Source organism: Citrus clementina, unplaced genomic scaffold, assembly GCF_000493195.1.
Source record: "Citrus clementina cultivar Clemenules unplaced genomic scaffold, Citrus_clementina_v1.0 scaffold_6, whole genome shotgun sequence".
NCBI classification, from domain to species: Eukaryota; Viridiplantae; Streptophyta; class Magnoliopsida; order Sapindales; family Rutaceae; genus Citrus; species Citrus x clementina.
Window position 1 is genome coordinate 16,060,341 of NW_006262139.1, and position 22,214 is coordinate 16,082,554.

General features: G+C 36.9%; 2 protein-coding genes and 1 pseudogene across 4 annotated transcripts; 2 read left to right on the forward strand and 1 right to left on the reverse strand.

Moving 5' to 3' along the window:
• The first annotated feature begins 1,623 nt into the window (after positions 1 to 1,623).
• Positions 1,624 to 8,491, forward strand: LOC18039289 (annotated as a pseudogene).
• A 21-nt stretch (positions 8,492 to 8,512) lies between these two features.
• On the reverse strand, positions 8,513 to 12,142 carry LOC18039290 (putative receptor-like protein kinase At3g47110). Of its 3 annotated transcripts, none has more exons than XM_024181639.1 (3): positions 11,297 to 12,142; positions 9,311 to 11,164; positions 8,513 to 9,041 (listed from the first exon to the last, which is right to left on the reverse strand). In XM_024181639.1, the coding sequence occupies exons 1-3, from the start codon at positions 12,006 to 12,008 to the stop codon at positions 8,662 to 8,664; spliced, it is 2,946 nt and encodes a 981-aa protein (XP_024037407.1). In that variant the 5' UTR covers positions 12,009 to 12,142; the 3' UTR covers positions 8,513 to 8,661. The 3 variants fall into 3 exon arrangements, with proteins under 3 accessions (XP_024037407.1, XP_024037408.1, XP_006429335.1); XM_024181640.1 differs by having other exon boundaries at positions 11,729 to 12,141; XM_006429272.2 differs by having other exon boundaries at positions 9,311 to 12,140.
• Positions 12,143 to 15,709: 3,567 nt separating this feature from the next.
• LOC18039772 (probable LRR receptor-like serine/threonine-protein kinase At3g47570) lies at positions 15,710 to 17,885 on the forward strand. The gene is made up of 2 exons (XM_024182584.1): positions 15,710 to 16,963; positions 17,094 to 17,885. The coding sequence occupies exons 1-2, from the start codon at positions 15,710 to 15,712 to the stop codon at positions 17,883 to 17,885; spliced, it is 2,046 nt and encodes a 681-aa protein (XP_024038352.1).
• The last annotated feature ends 4,329 nt before the right edge of the window (positions 17,886 to 22,214 follow it).

Here is a 22,214-nt window from a genome sequence, read left to right on the forward strand (position 1 = left end):
GAAATGCAAATTGGCATGATTACCGAAACCAATATGGCTAAAACTAAGTACTATGATTGGTGGCTCGATTTGGGTGCAACAATTTATGTTTGTAATGATAAGAAATTTTTCTTATCATACAAAGAAGAAACGGAAGGACAAATGGTTCTCATGGGAAACAATAATGCATCCATGGTAACAGGGAAATGAGTAGTTGAGATCAACTTCACTTCTGGAAAGAAAGTTACATTGTATAATGTCTTTCATGTACTTTTCATTAGGAAGAATCTTGTTTCTGCTAGTTGTATTTGTAAGCATGGGCTTAAGATTGTGTTTGAGGGTAATACTTGTATTATCTCAAAGAATTGATTATTTGTTGGAAAAGGGTATTCTTGTGATGGAATGTACAAACTCAGCATTAATAATAATGACATCAACTTAGCTTATATTGTTGAGTCTTGTGATGTTTGGCACGCTAGATTAACACATGAATTTTAGATCTTTGAAATACATGTCTAAGCATGGTTTGATTAATTGCAATGATGTTAAAGGTCATAAGTGTGAAATCTACATTCAAGCTAAATTAACTAAGAAACTTTTTCCTAAAGCCGAACGAAATACTCAAATATTGGATTTAATACATACTGATATTTGCGAGTATAATGGCGTTTTAACAAGAGGAGGTAAGAGGTACTTTATCACTTTTATTGATGATTGTTCTAGATACACTCATGTGTATTTACTTAGAACAAAAGATGAAGATTTTGATAAATTTAAAATTTTCAAAGCTGAAGTTGAGAACCAAAAAGATAAGAAAATCAAAATGGTTCGAAGTGATAGAGGTGGTGAATATTTCTCAATTGAATTTAATAATTATTGGGAAGAATTTGGAATTATTCACCAAAGATCAGCTCTATTTACTCCTCAACAAAATGGTTTGGTTGAAATGAAGAATATGATCTTTACGGATATGATAAATTCCATGATCCTTAATGCAAAACTACCAAATAATTTGTGGGGGGGAGCATTACTCACTGCATGTCATATTCATAACATAATTACATCTTTGAAAACACATGTATCTCCTTATGAAATTTGGAAAGAAAGAAAACCAAACTTGATGTATTTAAGGGTCTGGGGTCGTTTAGATTTTTATAAAATACATTATCCTAAATTATCAAAGTTAGGTGCTAGAGGTATAAAAATTGTTTTCATAGGATATGCTGAAAATCCAAGGCTTAGAGGTTGTTAAATTTAGATTCTAATATGATTGTGGAATCTAGAGATGTTGAATTTATTGAAAATAAATTTCAACATGATTCCAATATTGAATTAGAATCAATTATTGATCAACCAAGTGATAATACTCCTGGTACTTCCACTAATAACAATAAAAGGAAATAGTATGTGACATCTTTCGAACCAAGGAGGAGTCAACGTGAAAAGAAAGAAAAAAGTTTAGCTCTGGATTTTATTTCATCACAAGTACTACTCTTCTTGGTTGAATGGGATAGAAAGAATGTACTTAACAAAGTACCATTGTTGTTAAATATTGAAAAAGATTCAAAGACATTTAGCGAAGCTATGTCTTCTAGAGACGCTTCATTTTGGAGAGAGGTGGTAAATGATTAAATGGATTCGATTATGTCGAATCAAACTTGGGTCTTGGTTGATCTTCTTCCAAGATCTAAACCAATTAGCAGCAAATGGGTATTTAAAAGAAAGTACAATAGTGATGGTTCTTTGCAAACTGTTAAGGCTAGATTAGTAGCCAAAAGGTTTAAGCAAATAAATGGTATTGATTATTTCGATACATATGCTCCGGTAGCAAGGTTAACTTCTATAAGAGTGCTATTTGCAATTGCTTCATTGAACAATTTGTATGTGTATCAAATGGATGTTAAAACCGTTTTTCTTAATGGTGATCTTGATGAAGAAATCTATATGGAACAACCTGAGGGATTTGTTTTGCCTGGTGAGGGTAAATAAAACCTTAAAAGAAAGTGTGCAAACACGTCTCAAATCCTAAGAAAATTCTTTATTCTTTGCCTCCATATCTAAAAATCTACTAACAGCAAATGTCTTTATTCGGAATTCTAATGTTCCTGATTTGTTGCACTGCTGTGCTTCGCGCCTTCCTGATTATAGTACATAGTTTCTAGAAAATGACAATTTCTTCGATCAGTGACGACATTTGATGACATTTACATGAAAAATCGTTGTAAATAGGCAATAATATTACCAGGAAAGCTCTTAAATCAATAAAAAAAATCGTGTTTTTTTTTTCTTTATGCATAAAATTTTGATAATAAATGCATCCTTAAACTTTTATTTTTGGACTGTTGAAAATTTCTGTATTTAGAAATTAAAGAAAATAAAGTTTTTTAGATTTGATGACACGTTTGCATGACAACAACTGAAGAAGCGTCAATATGAATTGTGTAATATTTTATTATTATTATTATTATCTAGCCTAACGGCAATTTATTATTTCCCCCATCTTATATAAATAGTGTTCAAATCCAGACCCCTTATTTTTAATATAAAAATTTTTACTATTTGTGCTAGATAAAAGAAGATTCAATAAAATAAAACATTCATGACACCCTTGCTTATTTTCACGTAACTTAACCTAACCCAAATAGAATAAATTAAAAAATGACTTTTGTGCTTTGACTTTTGTGTTGCGACTGCATGCATCCACTAACGAGACTACTAAACAAAAAAAAGCAATGCTGCATTTTTTTTCCCTTTAAAATAGCTTTATGGAAATTAAATTTGTCCCAATTCATATGAGCATTCGTTGAACCTAAATCTCTTTTATTCAATTTAAGAGATTTTATAAATTGAACTAACTACCCTTAAAAGATTTAAAGTACATAATTTTTATCACAAGTGATATGATATAACTAGGGATGGCAAAAATCCCCACGGGGACGGGTACCCTCGGGGATTTTCCCCATTCGGGGAGGGTATGGGGATAATTTTATACCCAATTTTTTATTCGGGGAGGGGACGGGGATGAGGTGGAATCCCCATCCCCTACCCATTTCCCCATTTTAATTTTTAATTTTATTTTTATTTTTAAAATTACTAATAAATAAATAACAAAATTATAAATATTGTTAAAAATAATAAATATCAAAATATTTATATTATTAAATGCTAATAGGTATCCTACATTAGCTCGAATTGCTAGAGATATTTTGGCAATTCCAATTACAACAGTTGCTTCTGAATCAGCTTTTAGCACCGGTGGTAGAGTTGTGAGCCCACACCGTAACAAACTTCATCCAAGCACATTGGAGGCCTTAATGTGCTGTCAAAGTTGGTTACGAGCTTACAATAACAATATGAGTTTATTTTACATTGTGATTATATTATACAGTTATTAATATTTGCACTTATAAGTTACTTTACTTATATTATTTTCATTGTTTTATAATTATTTTAATAATTTATATTTTGAATGTGACTTTGTAATGGATCAATATTAATGTAAGATATATTTTGAACTTTATTTTTATCTGAATTTTTTATTTTAATATGATTAATTTAAAATCGAAAATAAAAATAATGTATTAGACTATTAGTTATTCGGGGACCGGGGACCCTCGGGGATCCCCTGTTATTATTCGGGGAGGGGATGGGGATTCTCTCAAGTAATTCTGACGGGGACGGGGAGGGGACGGGGACATATGCAAAATATCGGGGATGGGTATGGGGAGATTGGTCCCCTCCCCTCCCCTCCCCATTGCCATCCCTAGATATAACCTTATTAATTGATAGGCGGTATAACAGTGTCAAGGTAAAATGAATTATAATTATAATTATAATTTTATTATAATCATAAATATTTTTTTAATAGATTATTGTTATTAAAATAAAATTTTGTTTAGCCCCCTCTACTCAATTTTATTTTATTAAAACCATAGAGTATAAATTCGCCCCCATAATTTTAAATTCTCAAAATAACCTCCATTTAATTAAAAATATAATTATTTTTAAATGAATTATAATTATAATTATAATTATAATTTTATTATAATCATAAATATTTTTTAATAGATTATTGTTATTATTAATAAGTAATAACAAGAATAAAAAGCATTATAAATTGTTAATAATAATAATAATAATAATAATAATAATAATAATAATAATAATAATAATTAATGATTATCTAACTAATAGTAAATATATTGCTAATGCTACCTTCGACTTTAAATACTCATTATCGGGTTTCAAGAGACCAATGAATGATAATTTCTGTCAGAATTTTAAGCTTGACCCAATAAAAATAATTTTGTATTTAAAAAATAGAAGCAAGAAAAATGTGTTTACATCCTCGAATGTGTAACAACTTAGCAAAAAGCACTTAAAAATAACCGTTTAATAATGAGATGCCTACAAAATCATTATTTATGAAGGTAACAAAAAAATCCTAAAAGTACTTGAAATTAAAATGTATAGAAATATAAAAGAGTCTCCTATATAAATATAGACTCAGTGTTTATTCTATTTTATTATAATCATAAATATGTTTATTATCATTCATTATTATTATTATTACTAACAATTTAATAAAAATATTATTAATTATTGTTAATAGATTAATTAATTATAATATTTTTTATTATCGTTATTAATAATAACAATAATCTATTAAAAAATATTTATGATTATAATAAAATTCTAATTATAATTATAATTTATTTAATTACAATATTATATTTTTAATTAAATGGAGGTTATTTTGAGAATTTAAAATTATGGGGGCGAATTCATACTCTATGGTTTTAATAAAATAAAATTGAGTATAAGGGGGTTAAACGAAATTTTACATTTTAAAAAATTTATAATATTTATAAATAAAATATAAATAATATAGAGTATAGGGGGACAATATAAAATTGGACGGGCTGAGCGTAACTTACGTTTAACGTAAGTTAGGCGGACCCAATTAATCAACACCCTCGTCTTTTTTCTTTTCTTTTTTTTGTGGGGGGTCAACAAAGGATCTGTAAGTGTTAAAATACGGGGCCATGAGAAAGATACGCTTCATAAAATAAACTCTTGATAATACTGCTTTAAAAAATGTCGATAAAATATATTGCCATCTGTCACTCATCAGATTAATGTCAAGCTGTCAGCGGAAAACAGCAATTATTTGAGCAGATAATTTCAACGGAGTTAATTATCTTCCAAGAAACATTCGATCATTCTATTTTTTATCGTTATTTCTCCTTTTGTTATTCTAAATAAATTGCTGAAATTTGCATTGACTTCTGAAACTCTTCAATCCTCAAACAATGGAGTATCAATTTTTGAACTCCAAATGGTTTTGGCTACACTTCCTTGAGTTCATTCATGTTTTATGGATGACTCCAGGTTTAAAATCGGCAATCATTGAAGTTGATGACAAGCTTGCTTTAATTGACTTCAAGAGTCACATAACTCAAGATCCTCTGCAAATCATGAGCTCATGGAATGATTCAATACATTTCTGCAACTGGGTTGGTGTTACATGCAGTCCCTCCAATGAAAGAGTCACAGCCTTGAAGCTGGAATCAAAACAGTTAGTTGGCTCAATTCCTCCTTCTGTAGGAAACCTTACATGTCTTAAAGTAATCAACCTGCAAGAGAACAACTTTCATGGACAAATTCCTGACGAAATAGGCCGTTTACAGCAGCTGCAGGATCTCAATTTGACTTACAATTACCTTAGTGGGAGTATTCCATCAAATTTATCTCACTGTAGAGAACTTCGAGTGTTTGATACTAGTGCCAACGGTCTCATTGGCCAGATACCTGATCAGCTTAGTTCACTGGAAAAACTTGAAATCATTCGCCTTGGACGCAACAATCTTACAGGAAATATCCCAGCTTGGATAGGGAATTTTTCTTCTTTGCATGTTCTGTGGCTTGCTCTGAATGATTTTCATGGAAACATACCAATTGAACTTGGCCAGCTTTCAGGCCTAGGAATTTTTCAACTTTATGGGAATTTTCTGTCTGGTATGATCCCTTCTTCAATTTATAATATCTCATCCATACATTATATTTCTGTGACTCAAAACCAGCTGCACGGACAGCTGCCTTCAGATGTTGGCCCAACTCTTCCAAATCTGGAAATATTTGCTGGTGGCGTTAACTACTTTACAGGAAGTATTCCTATATCATTGTCTAATGCCTCCAAGCTTCAGATTCTTGACTTTTCTGATAATGGTCTCACTGGGACAATTCCTCAAAACTTTGGAAGCTTGAACAGTCTAGTTAGACTTAATTTTGAGATTAACAAACTTGGAAGTGGGAAGATAGGCGACTTGAAATTTCTCTCTTTCTTGGCTAATTGTACTAGTCTTGAAGTGTTAGGTCTTGCTCAAAATCGCTTCGGGGGAGAATTGCCTAGCTCCATTGCAAACCTTTCAACCCATTTGCGAATTCTTACAATGGGAGATAATCTCTTTTATGGAAACATCCCAGTTGGAATTGGAAACCTTGTTAACTTGAGCCTTTTGGGATTTGAAGGGAACAATTTAAGTGGCAGTTTCCCTGAAGTTATAGGGAAGCTCAACAAATTAGAGGGATTGGAGTTGAATGCTAACAAATTTTCAGGATTTATCCCGTCTTCCGTTGGTAACTTGACTGTATTAAGTAGGCTTTTGATGGAGGAGAATAGATTTGAAGGAAGCATCCCTTCGAGTCTTGGAAACTGCACAAAGTTACAGGTGTTGAACTTATCAAGTAATAATCTCAACGGCACCATACCCAAAGAAGTTGTCAGCCTTTCTTCTCTTTCAATTTCTTTGGTCATGTCTCATAATTCTTTGACTGGTTCACTCCCACCTGAAGTAGGCAAGTTGACCAATCTTGTTGAATTGGACGTGTCGTACAACAGGTTATCAGGTGAAATTCCAAGCAGCCTTGATAGTTGTATTAGTTTGGAGCGTCTGTATCTGGGGAATAACTCATTTAAAGGGACAATTCCTGTATCCTTAAAAAGTTTAAGAGGTTTAGCAGAATTAGATCTTTCATGTAATAACTTGTCTGGCAAGGTTCCCCAATTTTTCAGCAAGCTTTTATCTCTCAGGCATCTCAATCTCTCTTACAATGAACTGGATGGAGAAATATCCAGGGAAGGGATTTTTGCAAATGCCAGTGCCATTTCCATTGTTGGGAATGATAAGCTCTGTGGTGGCATCCAAAAATTACAGTTACCTGAATGCTCCAGAAAAAATCCCAGAAAACGTCTTTCTCTAAAAATAGTAATCCCAGTAACTATTTCAGTCCCAATTTTTATTCTTCTTTTGGCTGCTTTGGTTATTTATCGTATAGTCAAAACTTCAAGAAGACAGTCCGCTCCTCCTTCTAATGAGTGGCAATCCGGCCTGTCTTATTTGGAGATCTCAAATGCAACTGAAAACTTCTCTGAGGAAAATTTGATTGGTTCTGGCAGTTTTGGTTCTGTATAAAAGGAACTCTTGCTGATGGGGAAACTGCTGCAATTAAGGTACTAAAACTGCAACAGCAAGGAGCTTTAAAGAGCTTCATTGATGAATGCAATGCTTTGAGTAGTATACGACACCGTAACATCCTCAAGATCGTATCTTCATGCTCAAGTGTTGATTATGAAGGGAATGACTTCAAAGCTTTAGTTTTTGAGTTCATGCGGAATGGAAATCTGGACCAGTGGCTGCACCCAAGTACTGATGAGTATTGTCATTTTAAGAAATTGAGCCTCATGCAGAGACTGAATATAGTGATAGATGTAGCATCAGCATTGGATTATCTCCACAACCAGTATGACACACCAATTGCACATTGTGATCTAAAGCCAAGCAATGTACTCCTTGATGAAGATATGATAGCTCATGTTGGTGACTTTGGATTGGCAAAATTCCTCTTTGAAGAATCCAATACTCCCTCCAAAAATCAAACAATGTCAAATGGGCTCAAGGGTTCCGTTGGTTACATCCCTCCAGGTACTTCTTAAACCAAATACATCACACTTCTTTCTTGACACTATCAACTTTGATATTCTAATTACAAATTTCACAAAGTGCAGAGTACATCAACGGCCATGTTTCAATACTTGGAGATATATACAGCTATGGCATACTATTGCTGGAGATATTTACAGGAAAAAGACCAACAGATGACATGTTTAAAGATGATCTGAGCATTCACAAGTTTGTATTAATGGCCTTGCCCAGCCATGTCATGGATGTTCTTGACCTATCAATGTTGCTTGAAGAAGAAAACGATCATGAAAAACATGAGGAAGAAGATTTGTTTCCAGACATTGAATCACAATTTGCTCAAAAGAAATTGGAAGAATGCTTGGTTTCAGTGATGAGAATTGGAGTCATTTGTTCTGCAACTTCGCCAAGAGATCGGGTGGGCATGAAATTTGTTGTTAACAATCTGCAAGCGATTAGATCAAAAATAAGAATGCGAGAAGAATGAGAAGTCTAAAAGATTTCAACTCATCTTTTAGAAGTATGTAATTTCAAATTAGTAAAAACTTAGATAAATAAAGATGGCCTGGTTTTATTGCTGTAATTTAATGTTCATGGAACATTTTCGTGCTGACATATATATATTTCTTATTACTTGCAGCCACCTCGCTGAAACAACAGTGAAAGATAACTGCTATTTGCCTGCATCTTGAGTTGAGCATTAATTAATCCCACATCGACGAAGAGTGCTTTTGACTTTCTGCAGATTGTTTACAACATCACTGATGTCCATCCGTTCTCTGGGGGATTCTACTGAACAAGCAACTCCAATTTTGAGTATTGTGGCCAGACTCTCTTGTACTTGGTCCTGTTTAAGTTTTTCTTCAGCTGTTCCTTCTCCTTCTTCTCCTCCAGTAACAAAGAGTGGGTCTAAAACTTCTGATATTTGTTCAGGCAATGCGTTTTTAACAAAATTGTGGAGGTCCAAACCTTCCGCAAATATGTCACTGGTAGGCCTTTTCCCTGTAAAAGTTTCCAGCAAGAGGATCCCATAGCTGTACACATCACCATATGTTGAAACCCGACTTCCCATGCCATATTCTACAATATTCAAATCGTTCATTAGTTAGAAGCAGGAGAATTTTTCAGTTTTAAGTACAGTTACTTCTCACTTGTGCTTAATTTGGCCTGTTTGTAAGCACAGGTAACGTGTTAAGAACTTATATTACCAGTACACCGACCAAATTGATAGCTAATGATTACTGAACACCTACCCAATATATAGTTATATTTTGCATCTGGGATACAATTTCCGAGAATAAAGACTTCTAAAAAATTGTTCATGAATAAAACAAGAAATCAATGGTTACCTGGTGGAGCATACCCAACGGTTCCTTTCAGTCCAATTGAGCTACTTTGATTGGAACGGATAGCTTCCGGAATAAACCTTGTTAACCCAAAATCGCCCACATGTGCAGTCATGTCATTATCAAGAAGAATGTTGCTTGGCTTTAAATCACAATGAACAATTGGCTTTCCGTATTGGCGATGAAGATATTCTAGAGCAGAAGCCACATCAATGGCAATGTTCAATCTTTGAAGAAGACTTAAAATCCTGGAGCTGTAATTCAGATCATCCGAAGTTGATTCTGGATGCAACCAGATCTCTAAACTTCCATTGTGCATGAACTCATAAACTAAAGCTTTGAAATCATTGCCTTCAAAATCGGAACTTGAACATGCAGTTATGATTTTGACAAGATTACGATGCCTAATGTTTCTTAAGACCTCGCATTCAGCCATGAAGCTCTTTAAAGCCCCACGTTGATGTAAGAACAGCACCTTCACCGCAACAACTGTTTGATCCGGATCTAGTATTCCTTTGTAGACTGAGCCGAAGCTTCCAGCACCAACTAAATTGGCAGAAGAAAATCCACCGGTAGCTTTCAGGAGACTTTCGTAGGAGACATTTAGAAGCAAATCCTTCCTTGATGAAGACTCTGAACCAGTCACTGTTCTTTTCTTTCTCAATCGATTGATTATTAAAAGAGACATGACCAAAACTAGCCCCACAAGCCCAGGGAGGAGCGGAATCATAAACTTGAGCCCTTTGGATTTCTCACTTTTCTTTGACTCACTGGAAGTACATGGTGGCAACTTGAGTTCTGAGATTCCTCCACAAAGCTTTCCATTACCAGCTACCGATATGGCAGATGAATTCTTAAAGATCCCTTTATGTGGAACTTCTCCCTCTAGATTGTTGAAGGACAGATTCAACCTTCGCAGAAAGGGAAATGTATCCAAAAACTTTGGCATTTTCCCCGAAAAGTTGTTTTGCGAAAGATCAAGTTCTTCAAGACCTTTTAAAGAACTAAAGCCTGGATGGATTGGGCCACGAAAAAAATTATCGCTCAAATTTAGATACTCCAGGCCAACACAACTTGCAAGTGAGCTTGGAATTTCACCTGATAACTTATTCTCCGATAAATCTAATTGTCGAACATTTTTCAGATTTCCAACTTCCGATGGTATACGACCAGTGAAATGATTGTGCGACAAATCCAACCATCCTGATAAGGAGGATACGCCAATAACTTCACTGGGTATAGCCCCAGAAAGATTATTATCTGACAGATCTAATTTCTGCAGTTGATGACAAGTTCCTAGAGCTGAAGGTAAGCTTCCTCGTATGGAATTTCTATGTAAATCAAGTTCTGTCAGGAAAGTTAAATTCCCAAAAGATGAAGGAATTTCTCCGGAAATATTGTTTCCAAACAAGGACAATAGTTGTAGCTTGGGAAGAGATCCAACAGAAATTGGAATGCTTCCTGCGAGGAGGCACACCTCAATGGCTATTAATATCAAATTTTTCAGGTTACCAATTCCCGTTGGGATGGAACCAGATATCGGATTAGCTGACATATATAAATAGCTAAGATGGGATGAAAAATTAGCAATTGAATTTGGCAATATCCCTCTTAGATTATTTTTGCTCAGGCTGACTACTTCTAAGTAAGTGCAATTGACCAAAGAATCTAGAAATCTAAGGTCATTACCCTTTCTGGTTCCAAGATTATTTCTTGCAAAATTGAGCCTAGTCAGATTCCTTAATCTACCCAAATCTTCTGGTATCGAGCCCGTCAAAGAGTTATTTGCAAAATCTAGCCACTCAAGCTTACTTGCATTAGATATAGAATGGGGTATATTCCCAAAAAACTGATTACCTGCCAATAAAAGTATACGGATATTAGGAAGTGTGAAGCCGATGTAAGGTGGAATTTCACCAAAAAGTTGGTTTTCTGACGCGGCAAAGTAATCCATTGGAGTGATATTAAAAAGCTGGATGGGAATTGAACCTGTTAAGGAATTTACAGAGACTTGGAACATGTTTAGGTGCTTCAATTGGCCTAGCTCAACAGGAATGTTGCCATTAAGACTGTTTTCTGAAAGAGAAAGCTGTTGAAGAAATGAGAGATTTGAAAGGGACTGAGGAACAGGCCCAGTGAGATAGTTACTAGCAAGTCCAAGTCCTTTTAACTTGAACAAACTGCCCAATTCAGAAGGTATTTTACCTTCGAGCTTGTTCACGACTAAGTCGAGAATCCTGAGCTCAGAACAATGAGTGAGATTGACAGGAATCTCTCCTTGTAACATATTACGATTGAATATGATTGATCGTAGCCGAAACAAGCGGCCTATTTCATGTGGGATCATTCCCGAGAAGCTATTTTGTTGAAGATTGATAAGCCTAAGGAATGTCAAGTTCCCGATGTAAGGAGAAAGTGTACCTGTCAGATTTTGGCCACTGAGATTCAATGATATGACTCTTTGATGTTTGAGACTGCAAGTAACTCCAAGCCACAGGCAAAAGTTGACGGAATCATTCCACGTACTCAATGCTCCAAATGGATCAGCTACCTTGCTTTTGAAAGCAAGCAAAGCTTGTTTATCAGTTTCAGTTCCAAGATTGGCACAGTGGGAAAAAGAGAAATGAAATAAGAAACTTAGAAGGATGAAAAGGAAGAAAAACAAGAGTGCTATTACAGGGGAAGTTTTAGTGTCCCTCATTTATAAAGCGAATTTTAACAAGTATTCAGCGTTTGGTGCAATGATCTGCCTCAGTGCCTGGTAATTTTATAAAGCTATGAGTAAGTGGGAAGGAAGTTGCTGGGAAGATCTTATATCAATAGTAAATGATTCTTGCTTTATTTCTTTCGTACGAAGCTTGGAGACAAAGAGGCCTTATTTTCTTGATAATGAGCACTTGGGTCCCTTTCAAGCTTCGTCCTTTTTCACACTAATTCAAGATTCCATCCAACCTAACAACAGTTGGTTCAATCGACATATATATTATTAAGTGCGATTCAAATAACCCGTTACATAAAATAGTCACGCAATTTATTGTCATCTTATCAAAGAAAAGATACAGACATATAGTCTTGGTATTCTAGAAGCGGTGAAGCACAGTCCCTTTTTGGTCAATCCTTTATTATGTTTGTATGAATTTTTTTATGATTAATTAAAAGAACATATATGACAATAAATGAGTAAAAAATGAACAAATAAAGCAATTGAGACTATTGAGATCTTTCACAGCTTAGGTAAATAAGAAAATTACAATATACCCTTCTGAAAAAATAAAAAATAAAGCTATCTAAATCCACAAAACATTTAAATTTGAGAGGAGAGAATTCAAAGCTTAGAAATAATCTGCTCGCACTAGACAAAAATTTCCACCAACCAAATGAATGACTAGAGGGTAGTTCTTTCTGTCGGCGGAAAACGCGTTCTAAGCCTCTTGTTTATTTAGGGTACTTTCAAACTTTTATATTGAAATTTCGTGCAAGCACTCTACATTCAAACTTCCATAATCGGATTTTGAAATTTCGTTTCAAGCATTGGTTAATTATTTATTGCATGTTTTCATAAGTAAAATGCTCGATAAATTAAAATTTCTATTAAATAATAGGATTTGTCGATCCATACTTGTGAAATTATAATTTGATTACTTGACATTCGCTTAATTAATAATTTTTTCTTGATTCCAATATCGTTAATTTATCAACGTTTTATTATAATAATATCATGTAAGTATGTCTTATATTGTACTCGATAATTTAAGTAGCTAGATTTACACAAACTTATTTTAACAGCTTAATTTGTTTGCTTCTTATATTAAAAGCAAGGGTTTAAGGACTCAAGTATAAAAGAGGAGTAGGGTAATGTAACCAAAAAGTAATAAAAATAAGACACTAACACTTATTTTCTCTCCAATTATAGAGTAATGTTACACATTCCAAATTTTTTATCCCAAAAAATTATCTCAAATGATGTGGCATTCGTTAATTAATTGGTAAGATAAGACATTTAATCACTTAGATTTTGTAAAGAATTATTAAATACTCAATTAATAACACATCATTTGCGATAAATTTTAGGATAAAAATTTTGAAATATCTATCATTACTCTGCATTATAATCTCTTTCTTTCTCTATTACTGTAGCAACTAAATTGAAACATTTTAGAATCAACATCTGACAAGTTTAATTAAAGGGCTTTATGTGTTAAAAAAAAATTAAAGAGTTTAATGATGATGATGATGATTATTATTATTATTATTTAATATTATTATTAAGAAGAAGAAGGTCCAATGTGATGTGTGTAGCAAAAACGGAGCCTCGGTGTTTTGCACATCCAATAAACAGCTCTTTGTGACACGTATCCCCACCATGTTCACCACGCCAACAAGCTCGCCTCCAATGCTTCTCTCTTTTTCATCCTTCCCCTAAGCGATTTGCCGACTTTCATGTCTTAATTTATTTTGATGAGAAAATAATTCTCTTTCTAATTTTTTGGCGTACGTCCCCTAATTCATTAAAATGAAGTGTTAATTTTCAGAAAAGAAAAGAATTTCTTGACAAAGAAAGAAGTGATTTACTGGAAAGAGATTGAATTAGAACAGGTTTGGCAGTATATAAGTGTCTTTTTAAATTTATGAAGTCCCTTAATCAGCTAATTGGGGTTTTTCTAGTAGAGGGATTTTATCAAAACCCTTCGGACTTCTAATTTGACCCGATGGAAGGGCCTGGGCTTAATTGACAGGTTGAATTTTGGGCTTTCCTGATTATCCAAAAGACTGGAACTTTTAACAGCCCGTTGAAATTCTTATAACACCCATTTTGAATTTTATTTCCCAAAATACCTCGTTTTAATTTATAAAATATTAATGCATGTATTAAAATTAACAATCTTCCTATAAAATTTCACAAAAATGAATATTTTTCTTAATTTTCTATTTATAAAATAAATGAAAATCCTAAAACCTTAAATTATTTTCTTCTCATTAATTGTTTCTATTTCTATAACTGTAAACTCTTATAATATATCAAAATTTTGTATTAAAATTAAAATATAACATAATTAATTATGAAATGAATTAGGTATAAAAATTTTGTTAAAATAATAAATTATTTAAGTGTTTAATTGAATTTCCATTCAAAAAATAAGAAATGAATTAAATTATCTTTAATTTTAGCATTTTCAATTAAAAAGTAGTTTTATAAGAATTTTTGAAGGGTATCCAAAGGCCTAGTCTATCCAAAAAAGATTAATTTTTAACAACGTTGCTTTGTTTTAAAAAAAAAAAAAAATTGACCCTCAATTCTCATTAGCCTAAATTTCTCAATTATCTTCACCAAATTCTTTTTGAAAAAAATTTCCTAAATACACCTTATATAATCCTCAATGTATCCTTATTATCGTTTTTATTCCTTTTTAATATGATTATAAATTTTATTTTGAAAAGATTGACACGGTCAAATATTACTAATTGTTAAGTGAGAATAAATTTTCAATTAAATTTAATTGTTATATACTTAAAAAGTTAGAATACAAAATTTGTATCCCAAATAACGTGTCATCTAATTAAATACCAATGATTACCAAGTGTTTGGTAATAATTAATTTTTTATATCATCACTAACGAGATGATTTCATAGCACTAATGAATGACCAACATTTCTTATCTTCATCATTTGCAATATGAATATCATATCCCGATTTTGTAAGCATGTGATTCCTCCTGAAGCAAGGTTTAATTATTAAACAAAAACGTGAAAGAAAAACATTGGGGACTATTATATGTTTTTTTGTATTTACTTTCCCTTTCATCGTCTTATTTGTTAATGTCGAAACACGGCCGGTAAGAAATCATCAATGGAGTTAAATAAACGAAATTTAGTAATTTTCTTCCCAAATTAATGAACTCTCAAAAAAAAAAACACTATAGCTCGAATATGAATTCTGAATAAAATATCTGAATATGAAATCTGAAACAAGCAATGGGAGTTGGCAGCCACTGGATAAGTTACATGATCCGTAACTTAGCCAACTCCTAAAATATCTTACTTAACGTCAATTGGACTTAATTCTGGTCCCAGAATATTTAACTGCCCAGTTTAATGTCAACGAAATAAATCAAGTAGTTGGACAGATAGATAATAACAATGGTCCCAGAACATTTAATGACTCAAGTATTATTTTTGCCCTTTATTAGTCTAAAAGGACAAATTGCTCCAATTTGCATTGCCTTTCGAATCACTTTATTCCAGAAAGTGAATCCATGGAGCATCGGGTTTTGAACTTCAAATGGTTTGTCCTCGTTCATGTTTGACGGCTAGCTCCAAGCTTAGAATCAGCAACCATTGAAGCGGACAAGCTTGCTTTACTTGACTTCAAGAATCATATAACTCAAGATCCTCTGCAAATCATGAGCTCATGGAATGATTCTGTCCATTTCTGCAACTGGGTTGGTGTTACGTGCAGTCCCTCTAATGGAAGAGTCACATTCTTAAAGCTGGAATCAAAACAGTTGGTTGGCCCAATTCCTGCTTCTATAGGAAACCTTACATATCTTACAGGGATCAACCTATTCCAGAACAGCTTTCATGGCCAAATTCCTGAAGAAATAGGACGTCTACAGCAGCTGCAGGATCTCAATTTAACTCACAATTACCTTAGTGGGAAAATTCCAACAAATTTATCTCACTGTACAGAACTTAGATCATTTGAAGCTAGTGCCAACGATTTCATTGGCCAGATTCCCGACCAGCTTAGTTCATTAACAAAACTAGAAATCATCGGCCTTGGAACCAGCAATCTTACAGGAAATATCCCAGCTTGGATAGGCAATTTTTCTTCTCTGCAAGTTCTGTTGCTGTCTAGGAATAATTTACATGGGAGCATACCAAATGAACTTGGCCAGCTTTCAGGCCTGGGATTTTTCACATTTTATGGGAATTTTATATCTGGTATCATTCCTTCTTCCATTTATAATATCTTATCTATCTACTATTTCTCTGTGACTCAAAACCAGCTGCATGGGCAGCTGCCTGCAGATGTTGGCCTCACCCTTCCTAATCTGAAAATATTTGCTGGTGGTGTTAACTATTTCACAGGAAGTATTCCTGTGTCATTGTCAATTGCTTCTAATCTTCAGGTTCTTGATTTTGCTGAAAATGGTCTCACTGGGAGTATTCCTGAAAACTTTGGGAGCTTGAAAGATCTAGTTAGACTAAACTTTGATGAAAATGAACTTGGAAGCAGAGAAATAGGTGACTTGCATTTTCTCAAATTCTTGGCTAATTGTACTAGTCTTGAAGTGTTAGGTCTTGCCCAAAATGGTTTTGGGGGAGAGATGCCGATCTCCATTGCAAACCTTTCAGCCCATTTGCGAATTCTCACAATGGGGGATAATCTGATGCATGGAAACATCCCTGTTGGGATCGGAAACCTTGTTAACTTGAGCCTTCTTGGATTAGAAGGTAACAACTTAAGTGGTAGTGTTCCTGAAGTTATAGGGAGGCTCAACAAATTAGAAGGATTGGAGTTGAATGGTAACAAGTTTTCAGGATTAATCCCATCTTCCCTTGGTAACTTAACTATACTGATTAGGCTTTTGATGGAGGAGAATAGATTTGAAGGAATCATCCCTCCAAGTCTTGGAAACTGCCAGAAGTTGCAGGTGCTGAACTTATAGTAATAATCTCAATGGCACCATACCCAAAGAAGTTGTCGGCCTCTCTTCTCTTTCAATTTCTTTGGTCGTGTCTCATAATTCTTTGACTGGTTCACTCCCACCGGAAGTGGGCAAGTTGACAAATCTTGCGGAATTGGACGTGACATACAACAAGTTATCAGGTGAAATTCCAAGCAGCCTTGATAGTTGTATTAGTTTGGAGCGTCTGTATCTGGGGAATAACTCATTTAAAGGGACAATTCCTGTATCCTTAAAAAGCTTAAGAGGTTTAGCTGAATTAGATCTTTCATGTAACAACTTGTCTGGCAAGGTTCCTGGATTTTTCGGCAAGCTTTTATCTCTCAGGCATCTTAATCTCTCTTACAACGATCTGGATGGTGAAATATCCAGGGAAGGGATCTTTGCAAATGCAAGTGCTGTTTCCATTGTCGGGAATGATAAGCTCTGTGGTGGCATCCAAGAACTACATTTATCTGAATGCTCCAGAAAAAATCCCAGGAAACATCTACCCGTAGGAGTAGTAATCCCCGTAACTATTGCGGTCATAAGTGTTATTGTTTTCTTGACTTCATTGGTTATTTATTGTATGGTAAAACCCTCAAGGAGACAATCCCCTCCTCCTCCTCCTCATGAGCGGCAATCAGGCATTTCTTACTCAGATATTTCCAAATCAACTGATAATTTCTCAAAAGAAAATTTGATTGGTACTGGCAGTTTTGGTTCTGTATACAAAGGAACTCTTGGTGACAGAACAATTGTTGCGATTAAGGTTCTAAAACTTCAACAGCAAGGAGTTGTAAAGAGCTTCGTTGATGAATGCAATGCTCTGAAAAGTACACAACATCGTAACATTCTCAGGGTCATAACTGCTTGCTCGAGTGTTGATTTTGAAGGGAATAAACAGTAACAATCTCCGTGTCATTTATTTTTTATATTTTATTGTGTTTTTAAAAAATTAATATTTTTTATCCTGATAAACAGTAATCATAAACAGTAATTATGAACAGTTGTGGTAAACAATAATGTTTGAGGGAAATACTCCGACGAGAACAGACGTGATGAGCAGATGTTTGGTGGCAGAAGTCTGCGAGTAGGTGTGTCCTGTAAGAGCCAGGTAGCAGGGAAACAGGGGCAGGAATATCCTGCTCATCCACGAGCACGTCATCCGCGAGGCCAATTTCCTGTAAGAAGCATAAAGCCATTTCTTCTGTATTCTTGCTAAAGGTTAATTCGAGGAGACCCGGTCAACGACAGTTGGCGAGGCATGCTCTCCAGCCCGAGAATCTAGGCATGAAGGCCACACAACCACCCACGACTACGGAAATGGGGAATCCACGTTCAAGAGGTGGGAGGATAACAGACGTAGACTGTGGAAAACTGGGATTCAGAGGAAGCCTATAAAAAGGTAGCCAACGAAGGTAAAAGGGTTAGCAATTTTGATTCTAAAAGAGAGAAAACAACCTAACAGCTATAAGATTTGTGGCAAGCGTTCCCCGAACCTTCATATCTGACTTGAGCATCGGAGGGTTTGCGCCGAGAAAACAACCGGCGTACTCTGACCTGTCTGTGTACGCAGGAACCTCTGGAGAAGAAGCTTTACGAGGAGAGATCCTGGTCGTAGTGAAGTTGATCGAGCAGAGACCCTGGTCGTAGAACGAGGACAACCAGAATCTCGCATAAACATTTTGGCGCCGTCTGTGGGAAGCTGAGCAAAAAGCTTCTGTTGATAGCAAGAAGAGAAGGGAAGCAGCTGAAAAGCAATGGAGACAGGAGGAAGTAATACACAAGGGGGTGATATGAGGCTTAACGATTCCGTAACGCTGAGGGAGATAGCCAGTGAAGCACGGGAAAAAGCCATGTTCGACTGGATGGAATGGATGGAAAAGCAGATGGAGACCTTGACAACCATCCTGCATGAGCTGCGAAGCGAACGAAGGGTAACCCAGGAAGAAAGAGTGAGAGGTGATGGAGTGGCACCAGGTCCTGATAATACGAGGAGAAGTCAGACCATCGGGAGATTTGGTGAGGAAAGAGGTAACATACCCCAGCGGGGAGAATTCCATAGAGAGGAAGAGCAGTCCCCGGCAAGACAGATTTTTGACGAGGACGATGGGGTGGCGAACGCAAAGGAAACAGTGCTGAGGCAACATTTACATGATGTAGAGCAAGAGCGGGATCAAGTTGCAGCACATGACCCTGGTCGTGCAGTGCAGCTGGAGGAGGAAGTACGCAGACTAGCGCAGATAATTGACGACATGCAAGGGAGGAGCAGAGCTCCTGGTTGGAGGATAATGCTGGACGGAGAATCACCGCTCGCAGCAGAGATCATGAGGGCAGTTATTCCGAGAGATTTCCGCCTCCCAGACCTTAGATATTCGGGAAGAACTGATCCGCTGGTACACATAGAGCGCTTCAACGACATAACTGGGGTACAAGGATTATCTCAATCCCAAAGGTGCAGGGTGTTCCCACTATCCCTTGAGGGACGTGCACGAGAGTGGTACAGGAAATTTCCTCGGGGAAACATTAAAACCTTCGAGCAGATGTGCCAGGAATTTGCGGAGCAGTTTAGTGGGGCAATGGCACCAGAAGATGACATGATGGAGCTGAAAAGCATGAAACATGGAGAGCAAGAAACCCTTCGGGAATTCATCAAGAGGTTTCATCGTGCTGTCCTCGACTTGGGAGCCTTCAACCACCCTCAGGCGTTAAGGGGATTGAAAGAAGGGGTGAAGATAGGAAGGTTGTAGTACAACTTAAGAAGCCCAGTTATTCAGACGTATGCGGCCGCATACGAGCAGGCTAAGAGAGACATTGAGATTGAAGAGGAGAAGGCCGCACGGATTAAAACAGACCAGTTAGAAGGGTTGGGGAGGAAAGAGAAGAGAGCATTACCAGGGAATGGGCCGATCAGGAGGAGGGACCACCAGACCTCGGGTAGTGGAGCAGGAGGTCGGGTAACTGCTTACCAGCCCCAGCAGAGGCCACCACAGTATCAGCGCAGCAGGGCGCAATCTCCTCGTTCCCCAGCTAGGGAGCCTTGGAGAAGGCATGATTCGGCATATGGTGGTCTTCATCAACATTCTCACGGTAGCAGAGGGAGCAGACCAGAAGTACTGCCAACGCCCCCAACTCAGAACGGAGCAAACAGAGAAAGAGCAGTGCACCTGATCGACCAGAACTAGGACTATGGGCGGTATACTTCCTTGAAGATATCCCTGGATGAGGTGTATGAAGCCATAAAGGATCGAGGGCTGCTGTGCCTCCCTGCCCCAATAACAAAGCCATCCAGCAGGAGGGATAGGGGACGCTATTGTAAGTTCCATGGCACTCATGGCCACACCACAGCAGATTGCAGGGATCTCAAGACCCAGGTTGAAGATTTGGTGAGAAATCGGTATCTGGACGAGTTTATAGATGTGACATTCCCAATGGTAGCATCAACAAATGAATGGGAGCAGAGTGACAGGAATTTAAGGCGCGAGCAGCCTACAGTAAGGATGATAGCTGGGGGCCTAATATTGGCTGGAGATTCCAACAGGTCGAGGAAGAATTATGCTAGATACGCCATGACCAGCAAAGAGGTATTCTTCAACACCCCAGCAGTCAAACGTGTAAGAGTTAGGCAAGTGCCAATCATGTGGACAGATGAGGATGAGGAAAGGATTTTATACCCTCACGAGGATGCTTTGGTCATCGAGGCCACTGTTGCTAGCAAGAAGTTTGACAGGATACTGGTTGACACAAGGAGCTCAGTTGACGTATTGTTTAAGTCAACCCTGGAGGAGATGGGAATAGCAGACCGGAAGCTAGAATATACCAACACCTCCTTGAAAGGGTTTGGAGGAGGAAAGCTGATCCCTCTGGGCATGGTCGAGTTGCCTATAACAATTGGGAGCTCCCCGACAGAAAGGACAATGATGCTGGACTTTGTGGTGGTAGACGAAGAAAGTCCTTACCAGATGATCCTAGGCCAGCCATTTCTGAGGATGAGCAAAGCGGTGCTGTCCAATCATTATCTGGCTCTGAAGTACCAGGTGAATGGGGTAGTTGGAGTGGTACGAGGAGACTAGAGGATCGCAAGAAGCTGCTACTCCTCGGCAGCAAGGGAAGCAATGCAGATAACATCCCTCGATACCCGAGTAGAAAACAAGAAGGGCCATATAGAGTCAAGCAAATGGTGGGACCCGGAGCTTACAAGCTGGTTCGTACAGACGGCCACGAGGTGAAACGCCCATGGAACGCAGCACACCTCCGAAAATACTTCCAGTAAGACTTGTTCACATTTTAAAGCAATTTCTGCTCGTGCTCTTTATCTTTTATTTTTATGTTTTACGTCAAAGCAAGTTCATGTAAAATCAAAACCTGCAATTAATGGAACGTCGAGGAATGTCATTCACTTGAAACTGTGATAAATCTTCCAAGGCATGCAAAGGCTCACCAAGTCTCAAAACCTGTTTTATGGCGAGATAGAAGCCAAGCATGCCAGGATCTGCTCGACCACGTAAAGGCGAGCAGAATCCCCAAGCATCGAAGAAGTCACTAAGGCATGCAAAGGCTCACCAAGTCTCAAAGCCTGTTTTATGGCGAGACAGAAGCCAAGCATGCCAGGATCTGCTCGACCACGAGAAGGCGAGCAGAATCCCAAGCATTGAAGAATTTACTAAGGCATGCAAAGGCTCACCAAGTCTCAAAGCCTGTTTATGGCAAGACCAGAAGCCAAGCGTGCCAGGATCTGCTCGACCACGAGAAGGCGAGCAGAATCCCAAGCATCGAAGAAGTCACTAAGGCATGCAAAGGCTCACCAAGTCTCAAAGCCTGTTTTATGGCGAGACAGAAGCCAAGCATGCCAGGATCTGCTCGACCACGTGAAGGCGAGCAGAATCCCCAAGCATCGAAGAAGTCACTAAGGCATGCAAAGGCTCACCAAGTCTCAAAGCCTGTTTTATGGCGAGACATAAGCCAAGCATGCCAGGATCTGCTCGACCACGTGAAGGCGAGCAGAATCCCCAAGCATCGAAGAAGTCACTAAGACATGCAAAGGCTCACCAAGTCTCAAAGCCTGTTTTATGGCGAGACAGAAGCCAAGCGTGCCAGGATCTGCTCGACCACGTAAAGGCGAGCAGAATCCCCGAGCATCGAAGAAGTCACTAAGACATGCAAAGGCTCACCAAGTCTCAAAGCCTGTTTTATGGCGAGACAGAAGCCAAGCATGCCAGGATCTGCTCGACCACGA

Excerpts from the sequence above, each read along its gene's own strand:
- LOC18039772 (XM_024182584.1), top strand. The coding sequence starts at position 15,710 with ATGAGCTCATGGAATGATTCTGTCCATTTCTGCAACTGGGTTGGTGTT. Across the intron at positions 16,964-17,093 it reads GAAACTGCCAGAAGTTGCAG|TTGACAAATCTTGCGGAATT; the intron begins GTGCTGAACTTA and ends GAAGTGGGCAAG.
- LOC18039290 (XM_006429272.2), bottom strand. The coding sequence starts at position 12,008 with ATGAGGGACACTAAAACTTCCCCTGTAATAGCACTCTTGTTTTTCTTC. Across the intron at positions 9,042-9,310 it reads CGTTGGGTATGCTCCACCAG|AATATGGCATGGGAAGTCGG; the intron begins GTAACCATTGAT and ends TGAATATTGTAG.